The sequence below is a fragment of the Elephas maximus genome, chromosome 11 (genome assembly GCF_024166365.1).
Source record: "Elephas maximus indicus isolate mEleMax1 chromosome 11, mEleMax1 primary haplotype, whole genome shotgun sequence".
Taxonomy (NCBI): Eukaryota; Metazoa; Chordata; class Mammalia; order Proboscidea; family Elephantidae; genus Elephas; species Elephas maximus.
In genome coordinates this window covers 27,261,314-27,281,726 of record NC_064829.1, presented here as the reverse complement: position 1 = coordinate 27,281,726, position 20,413 = coordinate 27,261,314, and the positions used below count along the sequence as shown (strand labels likewise).

At 38.0% G+C, this 20,413-nt stretch overlaps 1 protein-coding gene across 16 annotated transcripts in view; it reads right to left on the bottom strand.

Moving 5' to 3' along the window:
* Nucleotides 1-20,413, bottom strand: part of GREB1L (GREB1 like retinoic acid receptor coactivator) — a 335,431-nt gene that overhangs the window by 51,897 nt on the left and 263,121 nt on the right. For all 16 annotated transcript variants that reach the window (XM_049901927.1, XM_049901919.1, XM_049901924.1 and 13 more), the window contains one exon: nucleotides 522-702. In XM_049901927.1, the coding sequence (XP_049757884.1) occupies nucleotides 522-702 (181 nt within the window). The remainder of the gene's footprint in view (nucleotides 1-521; nucleotides 703-20,413) is intronic.

Genomic DNA, 20,413 nt, shown 5'->3' with positions numbered 1-20,413 from the left:
GTAAACTGGAGAAGGTTTCAGATCTGCTCTCAGGCCATCTACTAATTAAAGCAGTCTGATCATTCAAGTGGCTTCTCTACTGCTATTAAAGGCAAGAGAGAAGAGAGAAATGCAAGGAAGAGGAGAAAGAGCAAGAGCAGATGGAAGAGAAGGAAAAGAAAAGGAAAAGAACCGGGAGGAGGAAAGCTTATAAGAAGGAAAGCAAATCTCTCTTCCAGGAGTTCATTAACCTCAACCTCCTATCACCACCCGTTCTCTGAAGCAGAAGAGTTCCAGAATGCTCTTAAGACAGTATTTTCATCAGAAATTTCTAACTTCATTCACAATATAGACAAAATAAGTCAATGTTAAATCAGTTTTTAAATGTTGAGAGAGTAAGGAAAGGGTAAGAATGTTACCAGTAAGAAGATGTCAAATATTGGGGTCCCTGGGTTTTCAAACCTTTACCTTTTAAATATTTTATTATGTAACAATTACTGCAGTAGAAAAAATATTGTATTTGCTCACTCTGAGGCAATCACCTCGTTAGTTCCACATGGGAGTTGTCATGAACTAGCACAAACAGTGTGTACGGGTTCTGTTTCACCCTTCTCATAAAAACTTCAAACTTGGTTTGAATCTCATTGTCGAGACGAACAACATATTTCTCCGCTCTCTGATGGGCTGACCCATTTTCCTCCAGACCCAAGTCTACAAGGACACCTGCCAAGAAGAAAAGAAGAGTTTATCTTTCTACATACATATATATCAATGAGACAAATCCATGTGCAGCAACAACAGATACTGGGTATTAAGCAGATACAGAAATGAACAGAGAAAATATTTTTTTCTTTTTCATGTTGCCCACCATCATTCTGAGAAAACATGTCCTTTTCTTTATAAAGCTCCCACACCCTGGTCCCCATACCTGATACAAATGACAAGAGGGAATATTCTGATACACTCTGTGACAGCAGTTGAATATGTGAGACCTCTGTCCAACTAAATTCTACATATATAGAAAGTGCTGCTGCTAATAGCTAGTATAGGCTACTGGGAAAAAAACTAAGCTTTGGGCTACAGCCCATGGCCAAATTAATATAATCATATAAGATTTCCTTCCCCCACAGTTTAACAGCAAAATAATGTAAGAAAAATGAAAATAAAATGTGATGTCCAAAGATGCCACCAATAGATTGAAAGCTTTTTAAGCAGTATTTTCCTCATTTTTGTACAGCAACAGTCTTTCACAGTATCTAGAGTATGAGAAGCCCTCCGTGAATGTTGGGTTTATGTACTAAATCAATAAGATGACATGAACTACCCAAGATTACTATATATTCTACATGCTAAAAAATGTTAACAGTACTGTATCATTATTTCTGTCTATCATAAAGTTACTTTTACATGCAAACATCTAAAATAGTTCTAGGCACATGAAGCTATTGTTGGGATAATTAAAATACCGAATCCTCCATTAAAATTAAGAGATTTTTATGAATTGTGTTGATTTAGTTTGTTCGGTGTTATTTCTATATTTTCTTTTAATATACAACTGGTTTGATTAACAACTATATGCCATTAGCGCCTAAATGCTGTAATTAATACTAATAGTTCTAAAAATAGTACCAAAAAAAGGATACATATTAGAAAAATTCATTGTACCTGAACAGGTAGACAGAAGGTAATTTCGCTTTCAAACGTTTTTCATTAGTATCCTTTACTCAGAGATTGTTTTCATTTTCTACCCAAATGTAGGCAAATTTTGTTGTGAATATTCCTCAAACCAACCAATCAAATATTTAATTTGGAGGTTATCGTGATTTTTTGGAAAGGGGATTACCTCAGAATTCATTCAACATTCGGTAGCTATTTATTGAGCATCTACTATGTGTTGTGTACTGTGCTAGGCCTAGGAATACACAGGGAACAGGTCAAAGATCTTAACCTTATGGAGCATATGACAGAGAAATGGATAATTCTGATGAGCGTCATGACGGAGACAAAGCACCATAGGCTAGAGGAGGAGAGCAGAGGCATAGAAAGAGGGCTTATTTAGTCTCTAGGGTTTCCATTTCCTTATCTGTAAAATGGGAAGAGCAGTACCAGTTGAGAATTAGTCTGTATTTCCTAAATTTACACTTAGGAAGTAAGCAGTGTGAGTTAAGGGCATCCTAGTACGAAAAGCTCTAAGTTATCCCTAACGGAGAAAAAAATATACCATACGGACAATTAAGAGTTGATTATATTTCAAAACAAATGAAATAAAAGCTGATTGTATGCACTGACAGGTCAATTCTATGCATGCCCTTAATGAGAAAACAACGTTCCATGAATCCAAGAGGTCTTTCTCTTAACTATAACGTGGTATATTAGTCCATAACTGTGCAGCAGAGGCCGGCTGGCTCTGCAGTGGCGAAGCTGGGCGAAGACCAGGCACATCAGAGGTACTTGATTGACTTTTCTAACTGGTCGCTGAGTCAGAATCGACTTGATGGCATCTGGTTTGTTTTTTGTTAATGGGGCATTTTTAGTAGATCATCCTTACCTTAAAATTTTGTTTTAGACTTGCTTTTATTTTTAAGTTTTGTTTCTTTTCTTGTTATGAAAATGATAGATACTCATCTTGGAAAAACTGGAAAGTATAGAGATATATTAAAAAAGAAAAATTTATCTATAAATCCTTAACCCAAAATAAGCTACTGCTAATATTTGTGTGCATTTTTTCTTGTGCATATTGTGCTAACAAGCTTACATTTTCTAACTACATATATTCTGATTTTCTTTTCACTTATAACTGTAAAGTAAGAAAAAAAACTCTCATCATTTACTAATACCATGTCTGTGTAGAAAACAAAATAATCCATGGATAAATCAATAATACAAATAAGAGTTTAGTTAAGTTACTAGATCCAAAATTATAAAAATTAGTTGCATTTCTATACACTAGCAGTGGACAGTTAGAAATGTATCTTAAAAACCATTTACAATAACATAAAAAAATTAAATATCTAGGAATAAATCTGAAAAAAGGTGCATAAGACCTTTATGGAGAAAATGATGAAAATATTAAAACAAAAAAAAACCCAAACACATTGCCATCAAGTTGATTCCGACTCATAGCGACCCTATAGGACAGAGTAGAACTGCCCCATAGAGTTTCCAAGGAGCGCCTGGTGGATTCAAACTGCCGATCTTTTGGTTAGCAGCCATAGCACTTAACCACTACACCACCAGGGTTTCCTAATGACATGAAAGAAGACCTAACTAGAGCTATATCATGAAATATAGTTAAAATTAAATCTCTCCAAATTCATCTAAGAAGTCAATGTAATTCCAAGAAAAATTCAGTTTTTTTAACTTTTAAAAAATGTTTTAAAAATTTATATAGCAGAACAAAGTCAAGACAGTCAAGATAGTCCTTAAGAAGAAAAGGCAGGTGAGCTTTGCCTTTCCAGAGCTTAATAATTAGAGAGCTATATAAATAAAACAGAGCAGTTTTGGCACAGAGGTAGACCCCAGAAATAGACCCATGTACATATGGAAACTGGATTTCTGATAAAGTTTGGATTGCAGATCAATGGCAAAAGGATGGGCTCTTCAGTGAATGGTGCTGGAAGAACTGGTTATCCATATGGAATACAAAGTATACTGGATCTTATCCTATACATAAAAAACAATTTCAGGTGGATTAAAAACTCAAATGTAAAAGACAAAACTCAAACTCTTGGAAGAAGGTTGAGAAGAATATCTTTATGACCTTGTAGAGGATTTCTTAAGTTCAAAGGATAGATAAGTTAAACATAAGAACTTCTATTCATCAAAGACATTATAAATAAAAAGACAAAACCTCCCAAATCTGTAACAAGTATTACTAACAAAGAATTAGTATTCATAATACATAAATTACTCCTACAAATCTAAGAGAATATGGGCAAAAAATATAACCACACCACAGAAGAAGAAACCCAAATGGTCAATAAACATATGAAAAAATGTTCAACCTCATTAGTAATACCAGAAATTCAAATTAAAGCCACAATGGAGTGGAACCATATCGGATTAATAAAAAATTAAAAAGCAAGATAACTGTAAGATTAAAGAAAATATACATGTCTCCTCATCTGTACAAAAGAAACACAGGAAGGATAAAACAGAAACTAATGAGACTGGTTACCTACATGGGTTGTGTGAGAAAAAGGAGAAAGAGGAGAATGGGAATGGGGTGGTAGGTATGAGGAGGATGTGAAGCTTCTCTGAATAAACCCTTTTCTGTAACTTTAACTCTTAGAACCACAGAAATAATTGAATAAAAACAAATAAGATTGGGAGGGGATGAAGAGTAACGTGCAATTCAAACAGCAACACCTAAAATCTGACATAAACATACTGAAAGGGGTGGGAAAGAAAAGAACAAACCTAACCAAAGCATCCACTGTCTTGGCTGGATACTCTAAGGCTAAGACAAAAAGAACTGTACACAAAAACTGTACTCTAGACAGCAAATCTGTTTCTCACAGGTATGGGTTAGAAATTAACTACCAGAAAAAAAAAAAATGAATATGTTGAAGATAATGAGAACCATGTTTCTCACTGTCAGATGAAGAAAATATAAATAAGGAAAGGGAAAAGACTAAAATGAACCTTGTGGTGTTGGCTTGAAGTGGAGGTATCATAGTTTCAAATATAAATATGTAGGTAGATGGATAGATAAAGAAATAGAGGTGTATGAGTGTGTTAGTGTGTGCATGAATGGGTTTGTATACATATATTTCTGACCTCTGTCTGCTAAGAGAGCCTAGGAGCAATGATATGCCAGTAGCAATAGGCACACTCAGCACCCAGATCTTGGTTTTTAAATATTATTGCCTAATAAAAAAAAAAAAATTTTTTTTTTTTTTTAATAAAAAAGAACCAGGACTCTCCGGAGAAGAGGCTTATTCCAGGGTTGGGCAGGGAAATAAAAGATAATATTGGAATGCCTTCTGGTCCCAGAAAACAAGAAAGTACTTGAAAAAGAATGGAGATATATTAAAAGAACACAAGATTTCACCTGAAGAAACTCCCAATGGTCAAAATTGGAACAATTTGAGCAACAAAATAAATGATCACAATGTTGGAAATAGCTCATGATATAAAATAAATATCCATAAACTCATACTGAAACAAATAAACAAGCTCTGTACTTTCTGTATAATTTTCCTATTAACCTAAAACTGCTCTAAAAATAAAGCATATTAAAAAGTAAAGGAGAAGGAATAGCTCTCCCTTACAGAAGAATTTAATTAATAAGTTCCTACTAATAAATGTAGGAAAAATGACAAAAATTTAAACTGACCATTAGGCAAATACCATAGAAATAACTGTTGCAGGCAAGATCCACCAATAGATGCTAATATTAGTGGTCAAAAGTTTAAGGAGAAACAGGATATTAGCAGAGTCTCTAAATACCCCCCCCCCAAGACTATTATCAATTACAAAGAGAAAAATACTAACGTTACAATGGATAAACCTGGCAGACACCACTTTAATCACTATTCAAGGATAAAATCACCAGTAATGTAACATACTGACATCATGCACCCCTGGTATAATGCACTAACAAGGATACAACTTCACTTCCATGGTATTCTTGACAAAAACACATAACCTCAATCTAATCATGAGAAAACATCAGACATTCCCATATTGAGAAACTTTATACAAAACTGACCATTATTACCAAAAAGTGTTTCAGTTACGAAAAACAAGGAAAGACTGAGTAAATGTCATTGACTGGAGAAGACCAGGAGGACATAACAAATGAATTCAATGTGTGATCCTGGATTGGATCCTGAAACAGAAAACGTACATTAAAGGAAAGACTGGTGAAATCAACTGTAGTTTAGTTAATCGTGTTGTCCCAGAGTTGATTTCCTGTTCTGACAATTACACTGTGGTTATATAAGCTGTGGAGCTCCTGGGTGGTGCAACGGCTAACGTACTTGGCGGCTAACTGGAAGGCTGGAGCTTACAGTCTACCCAGAATGGTCTCAAAAGAAAGGCCTGGTGATCTATTTCTGAAAAATCAGCCACTTAAAACCCTGTGGAACACAGTTCTATTCTGACAACATGAGGTTGCCGTGAGTTAGAATCGAAGTTATTAACTTGAAGGGATGCTAGGTGAAAGGCACACATACTACTGTTTACAGTTTTATTGAGATATAATTCACATACAATTCCCACATTTATAGTGTACAACGGACCCGTGTATAGTATACAATTCAAGGTTTTTAGTATATTTACAGAGTTGTACAAACATCACCACAATCAATTTTATAATATTTTATCACTCCAATAAGAAACCCTATACTCTTTAACCATCACCCCTGAATTCCCCCATTCCCTTCCCCAACCCTAAGCAACCACTAATCTATTTTCTGTCTCTATATATTTGCCTATTATAGACATTTCATATAAAAGAATCATACAATATTTGGTCTTGTGTGATTGGCTTCTTTCACTTTAAACAATGTTTCCAAGTTTTATCCATGTTATTGCATGTATCAATTCTTCATTTCCTTTTATTACCAAATTAATATTAACCACATTTATTTATCCACTTATCAGTTTATGGACATTTGAGTTGTTTCTACTTTTTAGCTATTATGAATAATGCTGCTATGCACATTTGTCTACAAGTTTTTGTGTGGACATTTCCCTCATAGCATACCTAGGAGTAGAACTGCTGGATCATAGAGGGGGCCCTGGTGGTGTGATGGTTAAGAGATGGGCTGCTACCCAAAAGGTTGGCAGTTCAAATCCACCAGATGCTCCTTGGGAACCCTATGGGGAAGTTCTATTCTGTCCTATAGAGTCACTGTGAGTTGAAACCGACTTGCCTGCACATAACAACAACAACAACATGGTAACTCTATGTTTAACTATTTAAGGAACTGTCAGACTGTTTTCCAAAGCAGCTGCACCATTTTATATCCCCAGCAGCAGTGGGTTGTTGTTGTTAGGTGCCATCCAGTTGGTTCCGACTCATAGCGACCCTATGTACCACAGAATGAAACACTTCCCGGTCCTGAGCCATCCTTACAATCATTGTTATGCTCGAGCCCATTGGTGCAGCCACTACGTCAGTTCATTTTGTTGAGGGTCTTCCTCTTTTCTGCTTACCCTATACTTTATCAAGCATGATGTCCTTCTCCAAGGACTGATCCCTTCTGACAACATGTCCAAAGTGTGTAAGACGCATTCTTGCCATCCTTGCTTCTAAGGAGCACTCTGGTTGTTCTTCTTCCAAGACAGGTTTGTTTGTTCTTCTTCCAAGACAGGTTTGTTTGTTCTTTTGGCAGTTCATGGTATATTCAACAATCTTTGCCAACACCACAATTCAAAGGCATCAGTTTTTCTTCTGTCTTCCTTATTCATTGTCCAGCTTTCGCATGCATATGATGTGATTGAAAATACCATAGTTTGGGTCAGGCACACCTTAGTCTTAAAGGTGACATCTTTGCTTTTTAACACTTTAAGGAGCACCTTTGCAGCAGATTTGCCCAATGCAATGAGTTTTTTGATTTCTTGACTGCTACTCCCATGGCTGTTGATGGTGGATCCAAGTAAAATGAAATCCTTGACAACTTCAATCCTTTCTCCGTTTATCATAATGCTGCTCATTGGTCCAGTTGTGAGGATTTTTGTTTTCTTTATGTTGAGGTGTAATCCATACTGAAGGCTGTGGTCTTTGATCTTCATCAGTAAGTGCTTCAAATCTTCTTTGCTTTCCACAAGCAAGGTTGTGTCATCTGTATAACGCAGGTTGTTAATGAGTCTTCCTCCAATCCTGATGCCTCGTTCTTCTTCAGAGTCCAGCTTCTCAGATTATTTGGTCAGCATACAGATCGAATAGGTCTGGTGAAAGGATACAACCCTGATGTACACTTTTCCTGACTTTAGACCACTCAGTATCCCCTTATTCTGTCCAAATAACTGACTCTTGATCTATGTACAGGTTCCTCATGAGTACAATTAAGTGTTCTAGAATTCCCATTCTTCGCAATGTTATCCATAATCCGTTACAATCCACACAGTCGAATGCCTTTATAAACATCCTTCTGGTATTCTCTCCTTTCAGCCAGGATACATCTGACATCAGCAATGATATCCCTGGTTCCACGATCTCTTCTGAATCCAGCCTGAGTTTCTGGCAGTTTCCTGTTGATACACTGGCGCAGCCATTTTTGAATGATCTTCAGCAAAATTTTGCTTGCATGTGATATTGATATTGTTTGACAATTTCCGCATTCAGTTGGATCATCTTTCTTGGGAATAGTCATAAATATGGATCTCTTCCAGTCAGTTGGCCAGGTAGCTGTCTTCCAAATTTCTTGGCATAGACCAGAGAGCACTTCCAGCACTGCATTTTGTTGAAACATCTCCTTGACACTCCGTCAATTCCCGAAGCCTTGTTTTTCGCCAATGCCTTCAGTGCAGCTTGGACTTATTCCTTCAGTACCATCAGTTCCCGATCATATGCTACCCCTTGAAATGGTTGAATGTTGACTAATTCTTTTTAGTATAATGACTCTGTGTATTCTTTCCATCTTCTTTTGATGCTTCCTACATCGTTTAATACTTTCCCCATGGAGTCCTCCACTATGGCAGGTCGAGGTTTGAAGTTTTTCTTCAGTTCTTTCAGCTTGAGAAACACCGAGTTTTCTATGTCCAGCTCTTTGCACATCTCATTATAATACTTTGTCTTCTCGAGCTGCCCTTTGAAAGCTTCTTTTCAGTTCTTTTCCTTCATCATTTCTTCCTTTTGTTTTAGCTGCTCGACGTTTGAAAGCAAGTCTCAGAGTCTCCTCTGACATCTCTCTTGGTCTTTTCTTTCTTCCCTGTCTTGTCAATGACCTCTTGCTTCATGTATGATGTCATTCCACAACTAGTCTGGTTTTCAGTCATTAGTGTTCAACACATCAAATCTATTCTTGAGGTGGTCTCTAAATTCAGGTGGGATATACTCCAGGTCGTATTTTGGCTCTCATGGACTTACTGATTTTTTTCAGTTTCAACTTGAACTTGCATACGAGCAATTGATGGTCTGTTCCACAGTTGGCCCCTGCCCTTGTTCTGACTGATGATATTGAGTTTTTCCATCATTTCTTTCCACAGATGTAGTTGATTTGGTTTCTAAGTACTCCATCTGGTGAGGTCCACGTGTATAGTTGCCATTTATGTTGGTGAAAAAAGGTATTTGCAGTGAAGATGTAATTGGTCCTACAAAATTCTATCATGTAATCTCTGGCGTCATTTCTATCACCAAGGCCATATTTTCCAATTACTGATCCTTGTTCTTTATTTCCAACTTTTGCATTCCAATCACCAGTAATTATCAATGCATCCTGATTGCTTGTTCTATCAGACTGCAGAAGCTGATAAAAATCTTCAATTTCTTCATCTTTGGCCTTAGCGGTTGATGCATAAATTTGAATAATAGTCATATTAACTGGTGTTCCTTGTAGGCATATGGATATTATCCTATCACTGACAACATTGTACTTCAGCATAGATCTTGAAATGTTCTTTTTGATGATGAATGCAACACCATTCCTCTACAAGTTGTCATTCCCAGCATGGTAGACCATATGATTCTCTGATGCAAAATGGCCAATACCATTCCATTTGAGCTCGCTAATGCCTAGAATATCAATGTTTGAGTTCCATTTCATTTTTGACGATTTCCAATTTTCCTGGATTCATACTTCATACATTCCATGTTCTGATTATTAATGGATATTTGCAGCTGTTCTCATTTTGAATCATGCCACATCAGCAAACGAAGGTCCTGAAAGCTTTACTCCATCCACATCATTAAGGTTGACTCTACCTTCAGGAGGTGGCTCTTCCCCAGTCATCTTTTGAGTGCCTTACAACTTGGGGGACTCATCTTCCGGCGCTGTATCAGACAATATTCCACTGCTATTCATAAGGTTTTCACTGGCTAATTCTTTTCAGAAGTAGATTGCCAAGTCCTTCTTCCTAGTCTGTCTTAGTCTGGAAGCTCAGCTGAAACCTATCTTCCGTGGGTGACCCTGTGGGTAACTGAATACTGGTGGCATAGCTTCCAGCATCACAGCAATACACAAGCCCCCACAGTACAACAAACTGACGGACATTTGGGGGACCAGCAGTGTATGAGGTTGCAATTTTTCCACATCCTCAACAATTGTTATTATCTGTCTTTTTTATTTTAACTACCCTAGTGCATGCGGAGTAGTATCCCACTGTGGTTTTGATGTGCATTTCCATCATGGCCATTGATGTTGATCAACTTCTCATGTGCTTATTGGCCATTTCTATATCTTTTTTGTAGAAATGTCTACTGAAATCCCTTGTCCATATTTTAATTGTGTTATTTGTCTTTTTGTATTAAGTTGTAATAGTACTTATATACTGTAGATATAAGTTATCAGATATATGACTTGCAAATATTTTCTTCCATTCTGTAGATTGTCTTTTCACTTTGTTGATTGTTTTCTTTGAAGCAGCAAGTTTTTAATTTTTTAAAAAATTTTGATGATGTTCAGTTTGTCTAGTTTTTGTATCGTATCTAAGAAAGTACTGTCTAATCCAAAATCAGGTAGATTTATACCTATGTTTTCTTCTAAGAGTTGTATAGTTTTAGCTTTTAAATTTAGGTCTTTGATCCTTTTTGAATTTAATTTTTTATGGTGTGAGGTAGGGATCCAACTTTATCTTTTTGTATGTGGATACCCTATTGCCCCAGTACCATTTGTTGAAAAGACTATTCTTTCTCCATTGAGTTGTCTTGGCACCCTGGTTGAAAATCAATTAACCATAAATGTGAGGCTTTATTTTTGGGCTCTCAATTATATTCCATGGACCTATATGGCTGTCCTTATGTCAGTAACACACTGTATTGATTACTGCAGCTTTTTATTAACTTTTGCAATTGGGAAGTGTGAATCCTCCAACTTTTTGGGTTTTTTTTTTTTTTTTTTTTGGATGACTATCTGGGTCCTTTGAATTTCCAGATGAATTTTAGGATCAGTTTGTCAGTTTCTGCAAAGAAGCCAGCTGAGATTTTGATACAGAGTGCATTAACTCTATAGATCAATTTGAGAAGAATTGCCATCTTAACAATTTTAAATCCTCATGAACATGGGATGTCACTACATTTATCTAGGTCTTCTTTAATTTTTTTCAATAATGTTTGTGGTTTTCAGAGTGTAAGTTTTGTACTTTTTAATGTATTTTTAAGTATTTTCTTCTGGTGCTATTGTAAATAAAATTGTTCTCTTATTTTCATTTTTGGATCTCTGTACTCGTTTCATAACTTTTCTGTAGGCCTAAAATTATTTCAAAATAAAAAATGTTTTAAAAAGCATGACAGTATCAAATACTTGCAGCTGAAACACTTATACACTGCTGGTGGGAGTATAAATATAATCACACCGGAAAAGAATTTGGTATTATTTGGTAAAGTTGAAAATGTGCATAATCTATGACCCAACAATTTTACCGACAGAAACTCTTGTACATGTGTACTAGCCTTGTTTGAAATAGTAAAAAAACTAGAAACAACTCAAATATCCACCCATAGTAAAACTGACTTTAGAAACTAAGCAGTGTATTCCTATAACAGAATACTATAAGGCAGGAAAATGAATGAATTATAGCTACACACAACTGGATCAATCTCAGGGATCTAAGGCTGAGTGTAAAAAGTAAATCACAGACGAAAACATAGTGTGGTTCCATTTATGGGAAGTTTTCAAGTATGAAAATTAAACAATATATTGTTTAGGAGTTGAGGCAGTATGGTAAAACTATAAATAAATGCTAAGGAATTATAACCACCAAATTCAGGATAGTGTTAGCTTTGAGAGAAGAGGGGAGTTACCATCAGGGAGGAACACAAGAGTCTTCAGTATTTATTTTGTTGGGCACACGGGTGTTCACTGTATACCGACTCCTCACTTACCGACATGGTTAGGTTCCCAAGACCAGGTCATTAACGCGAAAATCAGTGTTACGCAAAACTGGAGAATGAGCACATCAGATCACGAAATGCAGGATGACTATATCATTACATAACTGCCAAATTACATCATTACATAACTGTCGAACCAGAGAATCATGGCCCAGCCAAGATGACACATAACCTTAACCATCAGAGCCAGCATCACTTTTGCCTCACACCTTGGCATTCATTACTGCCAGACATACATTGTTAATGGGCAAAACAGTAGTTTTTTTGACTGTTGTGGTAAATGTGAAACGTCAGATAATGAAACAGTCAATAAGTGAGGATCAGGTATATTGTAATTTTTAAATACTTTTAATAAATTTTATAAACGATATATTCAATATTTAATTTAAAAAATTCTAAAAAGGGGGGAGGGGGCCAAGATGGCTGACTAGGTAGACACTACCTCGGATCCCTCTTGCAACAAAGACTCCGAAAAACAAGTGAATTGATCACATACATGACAATCTATGAACCCTGACCAACAAACACAGATTTAAAGAGTTGACCTGAGTGACAGAGACCCAGAACAAACAACTACAGGGAAGCAGCGGCTGTTTTTGGAGCCTGGAGCCAGCGTCCCAGTCAGGTAACCTTGGCGCCAGGCTTTGGACTGGGTGCAGGGGAGCTGAGCACGACATCTGTGATGGTGCAAACACGGGGCGCAGCCCTACCCCCCTGAACTGACCCCGGGAGGGGGCCCAGCCAGTCCACGCGGGCGCGCGGTGACGCAGCTGGCGGGAGGAGAAGTCCCCGGGAGGCAGTGACTGGTTTTGGAGCCGGGACTGCAGAGTCCCAGGCGGGGAACCTGGGCGCTGGGCTTTGGACTGGGCACAGGGGAGCTGAGCACCACATCCTGTGACACTGCAAACACGGGGCACAGCCCCAGCCCCCTGAACTGACCTGGGGGGCCCAGCTGGCCCGCGCGGGTGGCGCAGCCATGCGGCTGGCGGGAGAAGAAGTCACCGGTAGGCAGCAACTGTTTTTGGAGCCAGGAGTGCAGCGTCCCAGCAGGGGAACCTTGACGCTGGGCTTTGGACTGGCAGCGGAGGAACTGACCGCGGCTTCTGAGATAGCGCAAGCACGGGACGCGGGCCTGACCCTCGGGGGCAATCTCTGCCCAGCCAGCTCACACAGGCGACGCACCCCTCGGGAATCTCAGATAAAACAGTCATCCCAAGCAAGACAAGTAACTTTGTCTATATTCTGAGGTGCTACTCTCTCCTATTTATCTGAACCCTCCCCTCCCCTTCCCAGGTGGATTCATTAACATCGGAATTTCCTGAGCCAAAGGAAGAACTGCTCCGCGGTTTTTCTTTTCCTTTTTTTTTTTTTGGTCTTTTCCTAACCCATTCTTCTGGCCTGAGAGAAGCAACCACAAAAAAACCAGGGACCAAAAATCCTTCCCTAATTGGACTAAAAACACAGAACCAGCTTCAGCCAAGCATATATGATCCAAAGTCTCGGCCTTTCATCCCTACAGGGAACAAGGTGGTTATTATAATGCAAAGGCATTTCTGATAGGGATCTGACTGCATTTGTTTTAGCGGATTTACTGGAAAGACAAGTTTCCTAGGTCTGATATTTCTGCTTATTCAACAGAGCCCTCACTGACCCACAACAGGGAACTGAGGGCTGAAGCTCCCCCAGACCACCTAGCCTCCTGCCTTAGGGGTCTAAGGAGGGTGACACCTACCAATCTGTAGAGGTACTTGCATTGGGGGCCTAAGGTACAGCTGCAGAGCCCACCCACCAAGGTGCTTTAGGAATAGAGACATACCTACCTCACTGACACTTGGGGGAAGCCTGTCAGCATCCTGCCCCCCCTGGAGTGTGAACCCCAGCTGCTACTAGAATCTGGTGCACACAACTATCACCACTACTTCTCACGGTGGATAGGTGACAGGGTGCATCACACACTTGATGACCCAAAATCAGACTCTACTCAAGAATAGTGAATAGACTCAGGCATATATATCTGGTAACAGCCCAAACCAGCTAGTAATAGGTCATAAGTAAGTCAAGGGCTACAACAATCAAGACAGCACAATCTAGTAGCCCATCCACGTATATTGAAAGAAAACAAAACAAGATAAGACTCAGTGAGCAAATATAGAATAAATCACTACAATATCTTAGTGATGGCTCAGAGACAGCAGTCGATATCAAACCACATAAAGAAGCAGACCATGACTGCTCCTACAACCCCCCAAACAAAAGAATCAAAATCTTTCCCAAATGAAGATACAATCCTGGAATTATCAGATACAGAATATAAAAAAACCAATTTACAGAATGCTTCAAGACATCAGGGATGACCTCAGAAATGAAATAAGGCAATCTGCAGAAAAAGCCAAGGAACACACTGATAAAACAGCTGAAGAACTCAAAAAGATTATTCAAGAACATAGTGGAAAAATTAATAAGGTGCAAGAATCTATAGAGAGACAGCATGCAGAAATCCAAAAGATTAACAATAAAATTACAGAAATAGACAACACAATAGGAAGTCAGAGGAGCAGACCTGAGCAATTAGAATGCAGAATGGGAAATCTGGAGGACCAGGGAATTAACACCAACATAGCTGAAAAAAAATCAGATAAAAGAATTTAAAAAAAAAGAAGAAACCCTAAGAATCATGTGGGACTCTATCAAGAAGGATAACTTGCGTGTGATTGGAGTCCCAGAACAGGGAGGGATAACACAAAACACAGAGACAATAGTTGAAGATCTGCTGACAGAAAACTTCCCTGACATCATGAAAGACGAAAGGATATCTATCCAAGATGCTCATGGAACCCCATTTAAGATTGATCCAAAAAGAAAAACACCAAGACATATTATCATCAAACTTACCAAAAGCAAAGATAAAGAGAAAATTTTAAAAGCAGCCAGGGAGAAGAAAAAAGGTCTCCTACAAGGGAGAATCGATAAGTTCAGACCACTCAGCAGAAACCATGCAGGCAAGAAGGCAATGGGATGACATATACAGAGCACTGAAGGAGAAAAACTGCCAGCCAAAGATCATATATCCAGCAAAACTCTCTCTGAAATATGAAGGCGAAATTAAGATATTTACAGATAAACACAAGCTTAGAAAATTTGCAAAAACCAAACCAAAGCTACAAGAAATACTAAAGGAAATTGTTTGGTCAGAAAACCAATAATATCAGACACCAGCACAACACAAGGTCACAGAACAGAACATCCTGATATCAACTCAAATAGGGAAATCACAAAAACAAATTAAGATTAATTTAAAAGAAAAAAAAAGCTCAAAACAGGGAATCATTGAAGTCAATACGTAAAAGATCACAATAATCAAAAAGAGGGACTAAATACAGGTGGCATAGAACTGCCATATGGAAAGTGATACAAGGCGATATAGGACAATACAAGTTGGGTTTTTACTTAGAAAAATAGGGGTAAATATTAAGGTAACCACAAAGAGGTATAACAACTCCATAACTCAAAAGAAAAACCAAGAAAAACGTAACGACTCAGCAAACATAAACTCAAACACTATGAAAATGAGGAACACACAATTTACAAAGAAAAACGTCTCAGCACAAAAAAGTAAGTGGAAAAATGAAATTGTCAACAACACACATAAAAAGGCATCAAAATGACAACACTAAACGCTTACTTATCTATAATTACACTGAATATAAATGGACTAAATGCACCAATAAAGAGACAGAGTCTTAGACTGGATAAAGAAACACGATCCATCTATATGCTGCCTACAAGAGACACACCTTAGACTTAGAGAAAAAAACAAACTAAAACTCAAAGGATGGAAAAAATATATCAAGCAAACAATAAGCAAAAAAGAGCAGGAGTAGCAATATTAATTTCTGACAAAATAGACTTTAAATCTAAATCCACCACAAAGGATAAAGAAGGACACTACATAATGATAAAAGGGACAATTGATCAGGAAGATATAACCATATTAAATATTTATGCACCCAATGACAGGGCTACAAGATACATAAATCAAAAATTAACAGAACTGAAAAGTGAGATAGACACCTCCACAATTATAGTAGGAGACTTCAACACACCACTTTCGGAGAAGGACAGGACATCCAGCAAGAAGCTCAGTAGAGACACAGAAGACCTAATTACAACAATCAACCAACTTGACCTCATTGACTTATACAGAACTCTCCACCCAACTGCTGCAAAGTATACTTTTTTTTCTAGCACACATGGAACATTCTCTAGAATAGACCACATATTAGGTCATAAAACAAACCTTTGCAGAATCCAAAACATCGAAATATTACAAAGCATCTTCTCTGACCACAAGGCCATAAAAGTGGAAATCAATAACAGAAAAACTAGGGAAAAGAAATCAAATACTTGGAAACTGAACAACACCCTCCTGAAAAAAGACTGGGTTATAGAAGACATCAAGGAGGGAATAAGGAAATTCATAGAATGCAACGAGAATGAAAATACTTCCTATCAAAACCTCTGGGACACAGCAAAAGCAGTGCTCAGAGGCCAATTTATATCGATAAATGCACACATACAAAAAGAAGAGCGAGCCAAAATCAGAGAACTGTCCCTACAACTTGAACAAATAGAAAGTGAGCAACAAAAGAATCCATCAGGCACCAGAAGAAAACAAATAATAAAAATTAGAGCTGAACTAGATGAATTAGAGAACAGAAAAACAATTGAAAGAATTAACAAAGCCAAAAGCTGGTTCTTTGAAAAAATTAACAAAATTGATAAACCATTGGCCAGACTGACTAAAGAAATACAGGAAAGGAAACAAATAACCCGAATAAGAAATGAGATGGGCTACATCACAACAGACCCAACTGAAATTAAAAGAATCATATCAGATTATTACGAAAAATTGTACTCTAACAAATTAGCAAACCTAGAAGAAATGGATGAATTCCTGGAAAAACACTACCTACCTAAACTAACACAATCAGAAGTAGAATAACTAAATAGACCCATAACAAAAAAAGAGATCGAAACGGTAATCAAAAAACTCCCAACAAATAAAAGCCCTGGCCCGGATGGCTTTACTGCAGAGTTCTACCAAACTTTCAGAGAAGAGATAACACCACTACTACTAAAGGTATTTCAAAGCATAGAAAATGATGGAATACTACCTAAGTCATTCTATGAAGCCACCATTTCCCTGATCCCAAAACCAGGTAAAGACATCACAAAAAAAGAAAATTACAGACCGATATCCCTCATGAACATAGATGCAAAAATCCTCAACAAAATTCTAGCCAATAGAATTCAACAACATATCAAAAAAATACTCCACCATGACCAAGTAGGATTTATACCAGGTATGCAAGGCTGGTTTAATATTAGAAAAACCATTAATGTAATCCACCATATAAATAAAACAAAAGACAAAAACCACATGATCTTATCAATTGATGCAGAAAAGGCATTTGACAAAGTCCAACACCCATTTATGATAAAAACTCTCACCAAAATAGGAATTGAAGGAAAATTCCTCAACATAATAATGGGCATCAAAGAAAGAAACAAAAAATTTTTTTTTTTTTTTTTTTTTATACAAAGCCAACAGCCAATAGCCAACATCACTCTAAATAGAGAGAGCCTGAAAGCATTTCCCTTAAGAACGGGAACCAGACAAGGATGCCCTTTATCACCGCTCTTATTCAACATTGTGCTAGAGGTACTAGCCAGAGCAATTAGGCTAGACAAAGAAATAAAGGGCATCCGGATTGGCAACGAGGAAGTAAAATTATCTCTATTTGCAGATGACAGGATCTTATACACAGAAAGGAATCCTCCAGAAAACTACTGAAACTAATAGAAGAGTTTGGCAGAGTCTCAGGTTATAAGATAAACATACAAAAATCACTTGGATTCCTCTACATCAACAAAAAGAACATTGAAGAGGAAATAACCAAATCAATACCATTCACAGTAGCCCCCAAAAAGATAAAATACTTAGGAATAAATCTTACCAAAGATGTAAAAGACCTATACAAAGAAAACTACAAAGTACTGCTACAAGAAACTAAAAAGGACCTACTTAAGTGGAAAAACATACCTTGCTCATGGATAGCAAGACTTAACATAGTAAAAATGTCTATTCTACCAAAAGCCATCTATACATACAATGCACTTCTGACGCAAATTCCAATGTCATTTTTTAAGGTGATAGAGAAACAAATCACTAACTTCATATGGAAGGGAAAGAAGGCTCAGATAAGCAAAGCATTACTGAAAAACAAGAAGAAAGTGGGAGGCCTCACTCTACCTGATTTCAGAAGCTATTATACAGCCACAGTAGTCAAAACAGCCTGGTACTGGTACAACAACAGGCACATAGACCAGTGGAACAGAATTGAGAACCCAGATATAAATCCATCCACATCTGAGCAGCTGATATTTGACAAAGGCCCAGTGTTAGTTAATTGGGGAAAAGATAGTCTTTTTAACAAATGCTGCTGGCATAACTGGATATCCATTTGCAAAAAAATGAAACAGGACCCATAGCTCACACCATGCACAAAAACTAACTCCAAGTGGATCAAAGACCTAAACATAAAGACTAAAACGATAAAGATCATGGAAGAAAAAAATAGGGACAACCTTAGGAGCCCTAATACAAGGCATAAACAGAATACAAAACATTACCAAAAATGATGAAGAGAAACCAGATAACTGGGAGCTCCTGAAAATCAAACACCTATGCTCATCTAAAGACTTCACCAAAAGAGTAAAAAGACCACCTACAGACTGGGAAAGAATTTTCAGCTATGACATCTCCAACCAGCGCCTGATCTCTAAAATCTACATGATTCTGTCAAAACTCAACCACAAAAAGACAAACAACCCAATCAAGAAGTGGGCAAAGGATATGAACATGCACTTCACTAAAGAAGATATTCAGGCAGCTAACAGATACATGAGAAAATGCTCTCGATCATTAGCCATTAGAGAAATGCAAATTAAAACTACGAAGAGATTCCATCTCACTCCAACAAGGCTGGTATTAATCCAAAAAACACAAAATAATAAATGTTGGAGAGGCTGCGGAGAGATTGGAACTCTTATACACTGCTGGTGGGAATGTAAAACGGTACAACCACTTTGGAAATCTATCTGGCGTTATCTTAAAAAGTTAGAAATAGAACTACCGTACAATCCAGAAATCCCACTCCTCGGAATATACCCTAGAGAAATAAGAGCCTTCACACAAACAGATATATGCACACCCATGTTTATTGCAGCTCTGTTTACAATTGGAAGCAACCAAGGTGTCCATCAACGGATGAATGGATAAATAAATTGTGGTATATTCACACAATGGAATACTACGCATCGATAAAGAACAGTGACGAATCTGTGAAACATTTCGTAACAGGGAGGAACCTGAAAGGCATCATGCTGAGCGAAATTAGTCAGAGGCAAAAGGACAAATATTGTATAAGACCACTATTATAAGATCTTGAGAAATAGTATAAACTGAGAAGAACACATACTTTTGTGGTTACGAGGGGGGGAGGGAGGGAGGGTGGGAGAGGGTTTTTTAGTGATTAGTTAGTAGATAAGAACTGCTTTAGGTAAAGGGAAGGACAATACTCAATACATGGAAGATCAGCTCAACTGGACTGGACAAAAAGCGAAGAAGTTTCTCGGATAAACTGAATGCTTCAAAGGTCAGCGGAGCAAGGGCGGGGGTTTGGGGACCATGGTTTAAGGGGACTTCTAAGTCTATTGGCAAAATAATTCTATTATGAAAACATTCTGCATCCCACTTTGAAATGTCGCGTCTGGGGTCTTAAATGCTAACAAGCGGCCATCTAAGATGCATCAATTGGTCTCAGCCCACCTGGATCAAAGGAGAATGAAGAACACCAAGGTCACACGATAACTATGAGCCCAAGGGACAGAAAGGGCCACATGAACCAGAGACTTACAACATCCTGAGACCAGAAGAACTAGTTGGTGCCTGGCCACAACCGATGACTGCCCTGACAGGGAGCACAACAGAGAACCCCTGAGGGAGCAGGAGATCAGTGGGATGCAGACCCCAAATTCTCACAAAAAGACCATACTTAATCGTCTGACTGAGACTAGAGGAATCCTGGCGGTCATGGTCCCCAAACCTTCTGTAGGCCCAGGACAGGAACCATTCCCGAAGACAACTCATCAGACATGGAAGGGACTGGACAGTGGGTAGGAGAGAGATGCTGATGAAGAGTGAGTTATTTGTATCAGGTGGACACTTGAGACTGTGTTGGCATCTCCTGTCTGGAGGGGGGATGGGAGGATAGAGAGAGTTGGAAGCTGGCAAAATTGTCACGAAAGGAGAGACTGGAAGGGCTGACTCATTAGGGGGAGAGCAAGTGGGAGTATGGAGTAAGGTGTATA